Source organism: Aythya fuligula, chromosome 2, assembly GCF_009819795.1.
Source record: "Aythya fuligula isolate bAytFul2 chromosome 2, bAytFul2.pri, whole genome shotgun sequence".
Taxonomy (NCBI): domain Eukaryota; kingdom Metazoa; phylum Chordata; class Aves; order Anseriformes; family Anatidae; genus Aythya; species Aythya fuligula.
The window spans coordinates 110,294,867-110,310,876 of NC_045560.1; the positions used below are offsets into that span (position 1 = coordinate 110,294,867).

Consider the following 16,010-nt stretch of genomic DNA (forward strand, 5'->3'; position numbering starts at 1 on the left):
GGAGGAGGAGGAGGAGGAGGAGGAGGAGGAAGGGGGAGAGGAGGAGCCGCCGCCCGGCTCCCCTTGGCCGCGCCGGGGGCCGTTGGGCGCTGCAGCGCCGCCGGCGCCATGCCCAGCGCTGGGCACTGGGCTCGGTGCGCTGGATGCGGTCCCTAAAGCCCCAGGGAAGCTCTGCCTGCTCCTCTGTCAGCGGCATGGGCTGCTGCATTGAGGCCCTCAGGTGTTTGCTAACTCTGGTGCTTCCCTCTTCAGCTCAAGCAGCCCCGTGTCCGCGTCTTTCCTTGGCAAAGTCACAGGAGCGCAGCTGGTGATACATCCTGGCGCTGAGCATCTGGCATGGAGATCCCTGCACACACCTCAGGACGCAGCGGTACCTCCCTGCTCCTTCTTCCACGGCTCAGCTCCGTGAACTGCTGAGAGAAGACAGGCTTGGCTCGCCGAGACTGTGCCTTGCAAGGAAAATTCAGTTGTTCACCTCCACTGCTTGCCTTATCTGTGTTTCCTTGTTGTGCCCACTTTCTGATGTCTAATTGAATGGGGAGCCACAGCAACAAACACAAAACAAACAAAATAAACCACCACCACCACCAAAAACAAACCTATATAAGCAGAACATGACATGTGGCCCATTTCAGTTACTTCTCATTCAGACAGATCTTATCAGAGAGATGCAAATCTGACAGAATTTGAAAGCATTTCTGGGCCCAACTTGTTCACCATGAAATGGTGATGGCAAGCGCCTTAATCTCTTGGATATAGGGCTGCAGAGCTTAATTTAAGGAAACATTGAAAGGGACTTCAAGCTTTCTGCAGTGTAAAGTGCTACCATGTTCCTATCATGGAGTCAAACGTGCTGCTTTGGTGCAGCAAGAGTGGATTCCAGTCCTGGTTTGAGAACTATTGTAAAAACCCATTGCAACATCTAAAGATTTTGCAGTCAAATGGCTGTTTCTGATTGCAGTGCTAATTGGGCTATGGTGTTTGGAAAAGTCAAGTATGCTTTGCCATTCAGTCTGACAAGCAGAAATCTGTTACTTGTCTTCCTTTCTCTTTTTCCAAGTAAGAGGAGTTTCTATGATTTAAGAATTTCTAAGACTTGAGATTTTTAAGATTTCTAGGATTTTTCTAAGAAAAATTTTCTATACAAATTCTATTTATATACAAAATAATGTATTAACAAAGGTAAACTACTATGAATATATTGCCATGCTCTGAAGAAATTCAAAAATACCTTTTCTTCCTATCTTGTCAGCTGTCTGCAGTTTCCAGAGACAAAGGGGTAGAGCTACTGAAGCTGTTGAAAGGAGTGTGGGAATTAGTAAGGAAAGGGTAGGAAGGATCTGGGTTTCGTTTCCCCCGCAGCTTGTTTTCTCTGGTACGGAAAAAGGAAGTTGAATGGGTGATGACAAAACCTTTTGTCATCAAAGTAGGAACCATAAGGGAACACTCTGCTGTGAGCAGCTGGGCTAGAGAGCTTAGTTCAGAAAACATGTTGGCTTCATCAGCGAGGTGAATTTAGGAACCTTGAGAGACTGTAATTTGGCTGAACTGAGGACTACAATTTAGGATGGATGAGAACCTGCTACATCTGAAGGAGGAAAGCATTTGTTACTTGCATCAGACTGTTCTCCCACATTCATGTCCTATGCCAGTTAAGTTGCACAGTGCTTGAGTCACCTAAAAACTAAAGAAAAGAAAAATCCCAAGTGGCTGAGAAAGAAGAGCACGCAGCGTGTGTCTACAGGGCTAGGAGGATTATCAGTGCACCTACACACAAGACCAGAGAGCGGAAGGCGTGGATGTTGGTGGTTAAAGAAACCTTTCTGAGGTGTACAAAACCAGCAGCTTAGTGGCTAGATTGAGGGCTGAGAGATATTGCATTCATAAAACCAGATCCGGACACAAAGGCTGATGAGGTTTATCTGGTCTTTGACCATTACCCCACATCGCTTACTCATGGGACTGTTAAGAACGTCAGGCGTATCTGACAGGCCACAGGCAAACCGAAACAAACCCGTGTACTGAGAAGGGCTGAGTTTTGTCTGGCTGATTTACCCTGTAAGCATGTCAATAACTGTCAATAGCAATAATGTTAGTAACTTTCTTCTCTTCTAAGCAATTCCTATCAGATCCTCCGATTCCAGTGCCTTTTCTTTTAATTCTTTAAAAGGTTCTCTTTTGACCGACATCAAATTTTGCAGGGATGAAAAAGAAAACACCGTGTTCTACCTGTATTGCAGCCACCTCCAAGTGATTTAGTTTTGCAAATTTGTGTGTGGGGGTGGGTTTGGGGGGAAACAAGGTGGTTGATATGCTTTTTTTTGAACTCTTACTGTTTGTTTGTTTGTTTGCATTTTTTTTTTCCCAAGGAGCAGAGTCCTGCATTCCTAGAGACTCTTGCTATATGCACTTTGCTCCCTGGTGCTTACCAGTGTGCTTGGATCAAGCCAGCTGTAATAGGTTATAGATTAGACAAAAAGGAAAGGCCATGGGATTGTTCCTTGTCTCCCAACATTTTTTTGCCTAATCAGTAGATAATAATTTATAGAAGCAAGTGGTGAGTCACAGCTTGATTTACGTTTTCTTTTAACGAGGAGGCTACACTAGTGCTATGCTATCTTTGTTATTTTATTGTTTTGTTAAGCTCAGTGTCTCTGTGATCATTTGGAGCTGGTGGAGAGGTGTGTGCTATGTTCTTACTGATGTCCCAGTGGACAATTGCAAGCTGGTCCTGGCGCCGTTCTCTGTAGCCTCACCCTTGGAATTGACTTCAGTTGGCACAGCAGCACCTCCGAGGAGAGGACAAGTTACATTTAGCCTCAGAGTTTTAAATTCAAGGTTTTGTTTGTTTATGGTCTTTTAACATTAGCTGAACTTTGCCACTCCTCAAACAAAATGGGAAAAATACCTTTGTGTCAACCTGACCTACCTTGGGGATACATAAAAAGTTCCCATTCCACGTATGAAACATCTGAAAAGTTTTCCATCAATGCAAAGAAGGGTTACTCCCTATTACTGGTATTTATTATCAGCAGTAGAATAGAAGAAGAAAAATGCATTTGAGAAGTTCAGCTCAGCATTTCTCAAGCCTTCTTCATGCCTATCACAGGTTTTTCTCTCCTTAAAGTGTGAATCAGTCAGGAATTAATAAAGTCCATGCAAATATTCTATGTTGGAGACTCTTCAAGTTTTGAAGGAAATTGCCAGGCCATGTTTATGTTTGTACTCTTGGTGTCCATGAATAAAATAAATACATAAATAATCAATAATTGTGGCATGAGGAAAAGGTGTTTCTGTTTCTCCCTTTCTTGAGCTTTGCTACTTTGACTTTAATCTCCAAGTTCTCATGCTTCCCTATCTTTTTATGCCGTGCTGCTTCTCTTCACTCTGTCAGGGAACAATCCTCAGCTCTTCCAGATGTAAAGCTGGAAAGAACACAGGATTTAAAAGGAATGCTATGCCCTATATAACAATATTAACAATTTAGTAATATGTTTGTATTAACAATATTTCCTTCAATCAAAATCTGCGAATTTCAGTTCAGCAGGTGTAGCAGGTATCCTGAGCACAAATGCAACTTCCTAATTTAGCACCGTTTCTCTGTCTTTTTAGGTGGTTGAAGATATCAACAGCTGTTGCAACGTGAAGGCTGCCTAATATTCACTTCCCTTGGAAGGACTCTTATGAGATCTGATCTTCGTGAAACCAATTCCCTGCATCCGAATACAGCTGACAAACTGCTAAACACAAGTTCGTGGTTAGTAGAGGATCACATAAATTTGGCTCATCACAATGTAGATAACGGTGTCATCAACATTTAAAGAATGGTGATGAAACTTTGTTTTGTGTTCACGAAATGTTCACCAAAGAGTTAAAATACAGGTTCAAACTCTGTGAGACATAGCTGAAAATAATTCTCAGAAATGTGAATTAACTTAACAGTGATTGTTTTGTTCAGCAACCAATGATGACAATCCGTGGCATGCTCAAAACTGAGAATACGAGACAGTATAAAATAAATTAAATTCAGTGTAAGGCGAGCAAATACACTGAAGACATTTTTCTTAGTCAAATTATTTTTTTCATTAAAAATGTTATCAGAAGCTGCTACAGGACTTGAGAATTGTCCTAAGATGTGCAGTAGAATTAAACGTTGAATCTAGGTTAAATTTCCTCCTGGTTCCAAGGTATCTGTTCTGTAGCTTAAAGTGAAACATTTTCATTTTTATTTACCTATTTTAATTCCTTTATAAACAGTTCAAAATGGAAAAAAATTGCATCTTTTATTTCAACCACAAAATCAAAGCATTTTAAATGCTTTATACTATGGAAAAAAAAATAATACTGCCATATACATTCAGTAAACTTTTGTTCTGCCCACATGAATACTATGGCTTCAGCTGAATCCAGTGGGGTCAGAAATTTGTCCAATCACTCTTTCTTTTAGATTCTTCTTCATAGATTTTTCATTAGTATGTTAATAGTGAATTTATTATAATTAGACAAGATCTTAGATGTATATTAAAAATATTTACTTTATGCAAAGCATATAGTCTTGCTTAGCAACCTATAAAAATGTTGTATTTTTGAAATTTTCTAGCTGTATTTCTATTGAATACAGATTTCAACAAGTCTGTCAGAATGCACTGGAAATCATACTTATTAGAATTTAAGATTACATTGTGTTGTGACTGAGACTTCTCTTACGACAAAACATACAGCGTTTAGTTTCTGCTTGTGTTACTCAATGTTTGTTACTGCTCTAGCAGGCTATTAAAAATAAACCTAGATATTATTCAGTGCCTAACTCATTTTGTCAGGCATTATGTATTACATACTGAGTGCCTTCATAACAAAAGGACCTGTACTGTATGTTTGACTAAGCACTTGATTAGTTCCATTGATCTTAATAAAAATTGTCAAGCACATAAATTAGGAACATTCTTAAAATAACTCGATAGCCCATGAAGCCAATTTATTTTCCTCTCAGTTTACTAGTAGGACCTGACTAGTTCTGACTACAGCTGAGAATCTGCTGCTCCAATCCTTTGATCATCTTAGTGACCCTTTGGTGGACTCTATCCAGTGTGTCCATGCCTCTCTTGTACTGGGGAGCCCAGAACTGGACCCAGCACTCCAGGGGTGGCCTCACCAGTGCTGAGCAGAGTGGAAGGATCACCTTCCTCCACCTGCTGGCAGTGCTCTGCCTAACGCAGCCCAGGTTACCATTTGCTATCTTTGCTGCAAGGGCACACTGCTGGCTCATGTTCAACTTGTTGTCCACCAGGACCCCCAGATCCTGTCTTGCAGAGCAATTTCCCAGCTGGGTGGCCTGCAACTGGGGGCTTTGCATTTGGAAATGTCAGCTGGGTATACGTCCTTTAACCCTCCAAGGTACACCTGAGCAGGAGAATTTGTGTTGATGTGCAAACAGAAGTACGTGGCATTGTAGTCTGTATGCCCTTTTCAGATATGTTGGTTTCTCTCTTAACTTAAAACCTTAAACAAGGGAGAAGATTCCATGATGGGCCTTTCAGGGAAAGATACTCTTTAATCTAAAATGATGAGTTATATTTTATTATTATTATTCTTAATATTTATTTATTTATTTTTCTCATCACAGTGAGGATTTTAGCCAAATTCAGGGACATTTCATTCCCTAGCAGATCTCCAAGGGATTAGTTTATTTTCACAGCGGGAGAATAAAGTGATTTATTTATAATCTGTTCCCTGTTCAGCTGTTTTTCCTAGAAGAGAAATAGCAGATAGAACTAGTCAGGGAAAGAAACAGTGGCATTGACATTGTCAGTTATTACATGTGCTGTAATTAACACTTTCATAGGAGATGCCAGCTGCACAGTAAAAACCTGAACCCCACCAAAACTCTTGCTCACTTATCTGCAATTAAAAACATTTTAATCTGCTGAAACTAGGAAAATATCCAATGCCAATTACTTATTCCATTTCTGAAAACTGCAGAAGAAATTGGACTGCATGATGGATAATGAATCTAGTAAATAAGACAGAGGAAATGCAAAGATAACAGTGAACAGGATAGGGGCATTTCAGCTTTAATGAGAGATGACACATGGCCACGTGATGGCAGCAGAGGCTGAGGAATTAGTCGTGTGTTTTATTGTTGGTGTTTTATTTCCTACAATAAACTACAGACAAACGAGGTGTGGCCTGCAGGTCGTAACTCGTTCTTCAGATTCTAGAATATATACATTAGATGATGCTGAGCTGGACAACATTTTTCTTTCTATTTGCTTAAAAAGATGTGGCATGTTACCAGACCAGAAGTTTCTGTGGAGGATGATTACGCTCCTTTCTCGTTCCCTTTTCCCTTTCTTCCTTTCCCACAAAGTCATGATGGTCTTCTTCAACTCCTAGGAAGCAATATATATATATATCCTCCATTCAAAAACGTCTGAGAACTCAGAATTCATGGCAAGATAGTAAACAAAACCTCAAAACTGCAGGAGTTAGTAGTCTTTCAAAGAAGTTGGAATTTTTTTTTGTTTTGTCTTTTTTTTTTTTTTTCTTTTTTTTTCTTTTCTTCTAAACCTTGTAAAAGCAGACTTTTCACCTGACATTCTCTCCTGGAATAGGCATAGTCCCCTTTCTGCGCTGCATATTCCAGCTCCTATGTTGCAAGTTCAGCTTTAATCAAACAGGACGGTCCAGAAAAACTTCTACTGAAGTCTGTCTTCAGTACATGGAAATCCATATATTAAGATACCCTGGTGGAGCGTGACATTTTGCAGAACCACAAGGCAACCAGGCAGAGTTCAGGCAAGCAGCTCTCTGGAATGGCTTTGAAGAACAGTGTCAAATTCTGTATAAACCAGAGCTCTTCTCACGTGGCCCCTTGTTGGATTGCTCTGCTATGGCAGGAGACAGTGGGGAAGACCACAATCACCAGCTGGAGGATGGTGTGACTCAGCACTACATGTAATTTTGGGTAGCCAGAAGGGAACTAGTTCTGTAGGTCTTTTCGTGCATCGAGATTCCTGCGCTGAGTGCATATTAATGAACCTTTGTAATTGCAGTCGAGTGTGCCTAAAGCACAGAGGATTCCCTTCCTCCCGCCTGTGATCCAACTGCTCTGCCGTGCCTACCTGAGGTATTCAAAGTGAGCTCTGCCTCCCCATGCAGGCAGCAGTGGTTAATTACAGCAGCACCGGTCTGGTAAATAAGGCCTTTGGCAGCTGAGCTTTGGTTGCTTTTGCTGCAGCACTTTCAGATGTTACTGCTCTGCCAGTCTGTCCTGCTGGTCTCCTCCTCTAACCAGGATGGCAGAAAAGAGCCTAAGTCCCGGCCTCTGCTGCTGCTTGGGTTGAGCAGTGTTATGAGCTGGTATGATTTCTACATTGTAAACCCCCAAAAACAAAGAGAAAAACCCTTCTGTTAACTCCAGTAGCAAGGTTCTAGGTAGCACTTTTCCCTGCAATTTGAGGATTGATAAATTAAATTATCTGGAGTATGAGCATGTGTTGGCTCTAAGGCTGTAAAACAGCCGTTCTGGGATTGGGGGATGTGATGTACTCTCAGCATTCATCAGCAAAAAAGAACGATCCTGTAGTGGGACCAAAGACTTGGAAAAAACAACTGAAAATGCCACGTGCACTTACTCTGTGTAATACTAACCATCCAAACAACTAGCCCTCTCTTCTTGCAAAAGGCCCTAAGCCAACATATTTTGTTTTGTTTGTTTGTTTGTTTTTGTTTCTGTTATAAAAATGAAACGAGCTGTTTCCTTACAGTGACTACTTTCTCAGTCTACAAACGAAATGCTGATGCACACCTGCAAATGTTGTATCTGGCACTTTTCTTGCCACAATATGTTAATCGAATTCAACATCCTATGGAATCTCCCTCTTGTTTATACCTTTCCTTTGAGTCATTTATTTCTAGCTCTGCTTCAGCTTCTTTTCAAAGCTCAGAGCTCTCTTCTTCCTTTTGCTGCTCACATTCTGGTGCTTCTGTCTCCATCTTTCTGTGAGTCTCAAACAGCCTTCAGGTGCTTACTCAGAATTGGCTTATTTTGCATATCACTCTAGTTCTAATTTCCATGCTGATATACACTCCTGTGGCTGATAGCAGAAAAATATACTAGATAGAACCACTAATGTCCAACATCACTAGTAAAAGAAATCTTTCACCAAAGCTTCCCCATTTTCTGTTGTCTCTTTTTAAGTCTCCTTATGAAACTGGTATTTAAAGGTTATTTTGAAAGCTAATTTGGATAAAAGGTTCAAGAACTGAAAACCTTTTTTTTTTTTTTTTTTTTTTTTTTTTTTTCCCTTACTAATTGGTTAACCTTCAAGCAGGTTCACAGCAGAAATAATATAATGTATGATTCTAATTTTTTTCGACCACACCAGTAAAATGATACAGCCTCTGTATTTTGAGGTATAACTCTCTAATAGCTGTTAGGGGAGCACTTGCCTGAACAGAAGGAGAGGAAGGGACTGTTGGGATAGAGCAGGAATGCTCAGGAGAAGGATTTTCAGAAGAGAAAAATCTCTAGGATAGTATCTGCACACATGCACTGCTGCTGAACTGCAGCAGCATTCTCTCTTAAGACCTGTAATTCAGGAGATATCCTTCCTGGAAAAAAAAAAAAAGGGAAAAATTAATCTCTGGGAAGATTTAGTCCCTTCAGATTCTGTCCAGGGGAGCTGTCACTAACTCTCATCTCAGACTTTGTTGGTTTTCCTGGCACACATGCAGTGGTTGCAAAAGGCCTTTTTATTCAACCGTACCAAAGAGTGATACAAAACATGCATATCCTTAGATGCATATCCTTAGACGTGCATGAACCTTACACTTGCCTATAACTACTAAAGCCTGAGCAAGTAGAATGAGACAGGTGGGAACATTATAGATATCCTAGATAGATCCCACATAGAGCCTTTGATAGATAAAGAAACCTCCAGCATTTCTGGGAAATTCTGGCATGTTTTTATTATGTTTAATTCTAGTTCTGTGTACTAAATGTAACAGGTTAGTACGAGCTGCAGGTAGCTTTTGGATGGGGAAAAGCATCTGCCAGAAAAAAACAAGCTGCCCGACAATTGCATGCTTTCCTAGGGTGGTATCTGTTAGCGTGTTGGGGTTTCCACTGCAGAAGCAGCAATTGGATGCTGCTTGGGGAGTGCCTGTTGTCAGGCCACCATTTCATGTTTAAGGCACCATTCTTCAGTCGTAGTACAGGTCGGGAAGGGATGGGTTACGTGAGAAATGCGGCGGTGGTCCGTGGTTACTTGTCTGTATGATGGTGCTCTGCTATACGTTGCGTGAGAAACTCCACAAAAGAAGCCAGGGAATGGTCTCACAGACTCTTCTGGCCGTGTTAATAACCACAAAGGTGGAAGGAAGCACGAAAACTGGAAAAAACATCGAGGACACCAGGGCAGCCGGTCTGCCTCGTAGCAGACATTTCCTTGCTGAGAAGTGTATTCCTTTGTCAGATTGGGGTTTGTCTGTCGTTTTGGGTGGCTGCTTGAGAAAAGCTGGCACAGAACATGGTTAGAGAGGGAGAGAGCGGCTGGAAGACCGTGTTTTGAGCGCAGGGGATTTGTGTGGGATTACAGACGATGTGTGGAGTTAATGGAAGTGCTGCTGAAAGCGTGTGCGGGGTTAACTCTGATAGCAACCCGAAAGCGCTTGTGGGGTTAACAACACCAGGAGGAGGCGGAGGGACGCTGGGGAACCTCGTTCCCAGCGGGGCCGCCTCCCAAACCACCTCAGCGCCTGGCGGCCGCCATTCCGCGGCCGCCTCCCCTCAGGGCCCCGCAGGCGGCGCCATGGCTGCGGGACGGCGGCAGCGCATGTGCGGGGCGCCGAGGCGGGGCCGGGGGCTGGCGGCCGCCGCCGGGCTCGGCGGGGCCCGGATGCAGCAGCGGGGCCCGTAGTGAAGGGAGAGAGGGAGAGCGGCGGGGCCCCGGAGGTGCCCCCGGAGGAACTGGGGGGGGTCTCTCCCCGCTTCTCCGCCGGGATGAGCAGCTCGCGGAACAACCGCGTGATGGTGGAAGGCGTCGGCGCCCGGGTGGTGCGGGGCCCCGACTGGAAGTGGGGGAAGCAGGACGGCGGCGAGGGCCACGTGGGCACGGTGCGCAGCTTCGAGAGCCCCGAGGAGGTGGTGGTGGTGTGGGACAACGGCACGGCCGCCAACTACCGCTGCTCCGGGGCGTACGACCTCCGCATCCTGGACAGCGCGCCCACCGGTGAGGGTGGGGGGGGTTTGTGCCGTGCTCGGCCTGCTGGAGCCACAGCTGCTGGGGAAGGAAGGGATAAAGCTCGCGTTTGCTTCCTGCATCAACACCCCGGCTGCTGGGTGTTGATGCCGTGAGCGCGGCCGGCTTGGACAATGGGCTGGGAGCCGCACTGGCGTGATGCGGCAGCGGGAGGCTGGCAGGGGAACGGCCCTCCCAGCACCTGCTGCCACAGCGAAAACAGAAAAATAAGGTCGTTTTGGCCTCCCAGAAATAGGTTCAGGTGGTATCGGGCCCAGACAGCTTTCCTCAATAACGAGGTGCTTGGTTGGGTTTGTTGGGGTGCTTGAATGCTCTGCTTTTGCAACATATCTTTCATCTAAAGTATGATGGAGAGGAGAGACCATCTTTGAGCCAGCTGCCTGTTGTCTTACAGGTTAGGAGATCATAGCGACGGATGGGAGCTAACAGACTCCTGAGGAGATGAGGATCGTAGGATTAATTGTAATTAACTACACAAATGTTGCTAATCAAAAAAAAAAAAAAACAACACATGTTGATTTTAACAATGCGCCTTTCCAGATGGATCTAATTTTTCTGTGGCTGGTCCTCGCCCCTGCCTTCCTGGTTGGTTTTGCTGTTGTTTTGGGAGTGTAGACGCTGTTAAAACTTGAGCTGAAAAGCTTTTGGAAACGGCTTTTTGGATGGGAAGCGAAGAGCAGTCCTTCGGGTTGTGGATCCGTGTCTTGCAGGTGTTTATGCTTTGAAACTTTCCCTGCATTTGATGTCCTGTAGAAACCAGTGGGACTGCTTTTGCTTAAATGCATAAATGTTGAATTTATGAGCCTTGCGTGCTCATTATTCCAGCCCAGCTTCACTGCCTTGCAAGCTGATGGTATAGCCAGCTGCATCTGGAAATGGATGCTTAACACTTATTTTGACACCTTGGTTTTTTTGCTTCTTTATTCCTTCCGTGGTTTTTTTTGGTTGTGTTTATACTTTAGCATTAGAATTGTAGCTTCTGCTTCAGGTAGCACAATGTATATTGCTTTGGGGGTAGGTCATAAATGTTGCTGTTTTCAGGCTTCGCAACTGGTATTTCTCCAGGTTTTTGGCCGGAGGGTGGATCATCCTCGCAGAACTACGTGGAGCTACCTGGGGTTGCTTTTTGCTACAGGGAGTTACTGTTCAGGTCACAGTTCCCTTGGGAGCAGAAGAGTACAAATCTATAAAGTACAAGTAACAAAAAGCGGAAAGGAAGCACTGTAGACTAGTGCAAAAAGCACAGGGTTATGATGCTGTCCGTTTGGACTGAAATCTTGGTTTTACCACGGGATTCACTTTGTTTTCTTAGGCAAATCTCTTCCCTTCTTTACTTTTCAGCCTTTTAGTATTTACTTTTCTCCACAATGGTGGCTATCAGTTGTTTAGTTTAAGGGCCCCTGACTTTGGATGATCATTTGATGGCATTGCTAGGGTCGTTTGGGTTGTTTTGATCCAAGAAATAACAGGAAAAGTGGGTGGCAGGAGTTTATAACTGTAGCATTGCTCATGATGCTGTTGAGCAAGGAAATGTTATAAACTATGGCATGTTCTTAGTTTGCATGGTGTTAAATCAAACCTGGCTCTTATAGTTTAACACTGGGAACAAGAAATCGACCCTGCTTTAGCATCATAACATGGGTTCAGGTTTGTACTTGGGGAAAAAAATACATCAGGAGAAAGCAAAATGAGATTGTTTATTGTTGGGAATTCTTATTATTATATATTCAAAACCAGGCTTGATTATAGGCTCCTAAAAGCAGTCCTTGCAGCCAGAGTTGCTGCTTTGGTGAGTTTGAGGCACGTGCGGTCAGGATGATGCATCAGGAACCCAGTGTCTTGCAGAAGCAATGGATGAAGCTCATTTTAATAATAATTGAATAATAATAAAAATTCAAAACCAAACAAAAATCAATTTTCATACACATATATGTATACACATGAACATTTGGTTTGGTGCCAGGATGTTTCCAGACTCAGAAAGCAAGAACAGTAGGAAATCGCTAGTGTTTTTTATTACCAGGCTGTTAGCAGTATTGCAAGACTATGTTAACTTCTTATGATACTCAAGTAGTGTTAGGGCAAACACTTTAGGACTGTTTTCCTTAAAATAAAGTCTCATTGGTGGTTTATGTGAAGTATCTCTTAGCTGTTTGCTCCAGGTGTGTTTGTTTGGGTGGCAAACGATTGCTGGTAGGAGGTTTGGTTTTGGTTTTCAGGGAGCTGTATTAGTACTGGTGATCGTATTTACATTGCCCAGCATTTCTTTAGCGGGGTTGTTATTTAATCCCTCTCAGTTGCTCTAAGAACCTGAAAAGAAAGGAAATTTCAGTTAGATCCTGCGTGGTGGGCTCCGAAATGGAGTAAATGGTGGGATGCAGTACAGTGTGGTTGTCCTGATACTTGTGCAATAAATCCTGGTGGTTTTGGAAGGAAGCCTGTTGCCAGGATCTAAAGAGAGATCCGGGGGAGTCTTGAGAGCCCCCGCTTCCTGAGAGTGTTGTGGAAGAAGAAAAGGATTATTTTTCTGGGTTGTTGAACAGAAGCTATATCTGTCTCAAATTGAAAGGATTAAATATGAGCAAGTTGTGTATTTAGAAGGGAAGGCTGTACAGCAGCAGGTTTGCAAAGAGCACCTCCGACCACATTCACATAATCCTCGTGGTCATTACAGAAACCTTGTGCTTATTTCTGAGGATTTGTTTTCTGCAAAGCTGAGGCAAACGTTTGTCTGGCATCCGTTTCCTCTTACATGTTTGGTTCGAAGTAGCAATGTCACTTCCCTGCGTAAAATATTTACCCACTAGTGCTTGAATAAGGGGAGGTGGTGGAGGAGCTGGGGTCAGGAAATGAAATACTGACGTGAGATTATCGTGTGAGCGAGTGTGCTGCAGCTCGGGGAAACTGTGCTGTACTCTGCCAGGGTTAAAAAGGTAGGTGTTACCTGCTGAAGGTCTCGGGGGCTTTCTGTGCTTGTATTTCTGTGCTTCTGTTCTGCTGTAACCTGAAGAGTTACACAGATCATCATGCAATCACAAATGTCAGAGCATTTTAAAGGGCAGAGCACCTTGGATAATTCATCCCAACTATTTATTTCTGTCTTTTAGCACATCAGGTGTAAATTGGGGCACTTAAATTGGGTCTCGGTCAAGATTTTGCTTGGTGGCTGTTGGTTAATACTCACAGAACCCCTCACAGCTAAAAATCCGATAGTTTGGGCAGGGGAACGTGTGAAGCCTGTTTGATACGAACGTGTCCTTTGTTCTTCCTGCCCTTCCCCCATGTCTCCTGCACAATAACCCTCTCCCTCCTCGCCTATCTTGTGATATGGGACTCACGTTATGGTAAGCCTGGCATCGCCTGCGTGTGAGGATTGGCCAGCTAGCTGCTGCCAACCACGAGAATTAACAGATGAGTTGTGTTGGTGGGGGCACCGATTGGGGTTTTCACACAATTTGGCTGAATTTGGCTGATGTCTAAGAATCCTTTGTTTTCAGTTTGCCCGAAGTCTCGCCACAGTGTCAAAATTATCTGGAGTGGAAGGATGAGAGGAATAAAGCACTCCTACAGCTTTGTAAATTGGGGTGTAAATTAATTTTATAAGGAGTTTATGGCATCTCTTGCCTGCTGGTAGCATTGCCATTATGTGAAAGGATTTGGGCTTGAGTTCTGTAGAGAATGGTGAGTCCATTGGGTTTTGTTGGTTTTGAAAACTAATTTAAATCACCACTGACTTCTGTGCATAGCAGTGAGTGGTATGGAGATGTTAAAATGTTCTTTGGGTGGATAGTTGTGTATTGCCACCTTTGAAAATGTCTTTGGTACAAAGGTGAGATTCCTAAGAAATTCAAGGAGCAAGCCGAACAACAAAGCTTCTGTTACATTTTATAGCTTTAAGAGCAACCCTGGGTTTTAAAAGCACGTGTATGTATGTAAAGGCTGCAAAATTGCTATATTAAGAAGTGCTGGCAGGAATTGTGGCCTAGGTAACCCGAAGAAGATGACTGTGGCAGAGGCACAAAGGCAGGAAACTGATTTGAAATGCAAATAGTGAAAATGTTGTTGCTAAGTTGAGATAAGGAATACTGGGTTTTATGGTGCCCTAACTCTGGAGGGACATTAGGAAACGCCAGGTGTTTAAAAGTAGGTGGGCATGGTGAAAGTGCCCTTCTCGTACTCAGTTCTTTCTTTTTTTGGTGTGCTATGAAGGATGATAGGAAACATTTGAAATATTTTGCTCTTAAACTTGGAAGAATATTTGGAGGTTTGATTTTTGCATTATCTCATTTTACAGAGCTAAAATGCTCTTCTAGCTCGTAGCGGACCAGCTGTAGTGCTGGCGTTTGAAACCTGAAGTCTTCATGGCTTTAACATATTCCAGTAATTTAATTAAAGCATTTTTTTCTGAATGTAAGCTTTGCAAAGCTTGTGTTTCACAGCCTTTCTTGATCAGCCTTCCTTTGAGGAGCAGGAGCAGTCCGTGATGGATCCAGCTTGCATTTAGGCCAGAGTTCCAGCTTGGCTTCAGATCCTATGCATGATCCAGTCTGCTGGTTGTTCCTGCTGAGCTGTGCTTTGTTACACCTCCCAGGGAAGTTGCAGAGCATGCAAACAGGTTTATTTTTTGATGAAATTGGACTGAGAGATGTGATCCTGGTGCTGGTTGAGCATTCAGTCCGTTGGGCTATACCAGAGTGAGTCTGAAGGAGTGCCTCTCTCCTTCCCTCCTCTGAAATATGTGTAGTGCCAGCATCAGCTCCTAAGTTTTGGCAAATAGATTGATTTATGTTTCGTCACATTTGCTGAATTGTGAAGGGAGAGGCGTGAGGAGGAAGGGGCAGCAGAGGGGAGCAGAGGGTGGAGGAGGGAGTGAAGGCATGAGGCTGAGCCTGGCGAAGTGGGGGACGTGGGGACAAGGTGTTCCTGGCCTTGTTTCTCACTGTACTGCTCTGTTTTTCATTGGCAATAAATGAAATTTTCCCCAAGTCGAGACTGTTTTTCCCTTGCTGGTGCTTGGTTGGTGACCTCCCTGCCTGTGCCTCCACCCGTGAGCTTTTTCACCTTGCTTTCTTTCCCTGACCTGCTGGAGAGGGGGAGTGAGAGCGTGGCTGGGTGGGCGTATGGCAGCCAGCCAAGGTCAGCCCACCACGCTCACATACCTCTTTGCTGCCTGGTTCAAGTTAAATCAGTCTTTCAACTTTATTTAAAATGTATTATTGATTTAAGTAGTGCATTTTCTTTGTATTAGAGATACGAGTAAGAGTTTAGCTATCACATTTTATGGCCTAGTAGCAGCACAGTGTTTCAATTTATTTTTTTAGTGGATGAAGTTTAAAACTACAGCTTAGTTCACTGTCACCAGAGGCCTTCAAACCTGCTTCTCTCTCTGGATCACTAAATGCAGTGGTCAGATTTATCAGTATCAGGGAAAGGGGGAAGAAAGGCTGAGCACACCTGTCTGGGTGCTCTTTAGGGGTCTGTGACATTAAATGTGTGACCCTTTCAGTCAGAGACTCCAAATACAGATACACACTGATCTCTTTTAAGTCCCGGGCACTATAGCCAAGTGACTTTTGAATCAAATGTCTTTGTATATTTTTTTTCTTGATCTTTCTTAAGGAATCCAACTTTTGCCTGAGTGGTTTGAAATGTTTACTTTCTATTTAAGTTCGCTGCAGGACAGTCTAGTTCTGTGTTACAGGACTCCTCATCATACTTCTTTGTTGCCTCCCTTCTCGGTGCTTGGAC

The 16,010-nt window shown here is 43.5% G+C and overlaps 1 protein-coding gene across 2 annotated transcripts in view; it reads left to right on the top strand.

Moving 5' to 3' along the window:
• Positions 1 to 9,874: 9,874 nt before the first annotated feature.
• Positions 9,875 to 16,010, top strand: part of MIB1 (mindbomb E3 ubiquitin protein ligase 1) — a 72,950-nt gene continuing 66,814 nt past the window's right edge. For both annotated transcript variants that reach the window (XM_032183455.1, XM_032183456.1), the window contains exon 1: positions 9,875 to 10,232. In XM_032183455.1, coding sequence (XP_032039346.1) covers positions 10,004 to 10,232 — 229 coding nt within the window. In that variant the 5' untranslated portion in view covers positions 9,875 to 10,003. The remainder of the gene's footprint in view (positions 10,233 to 16,010) is intronic.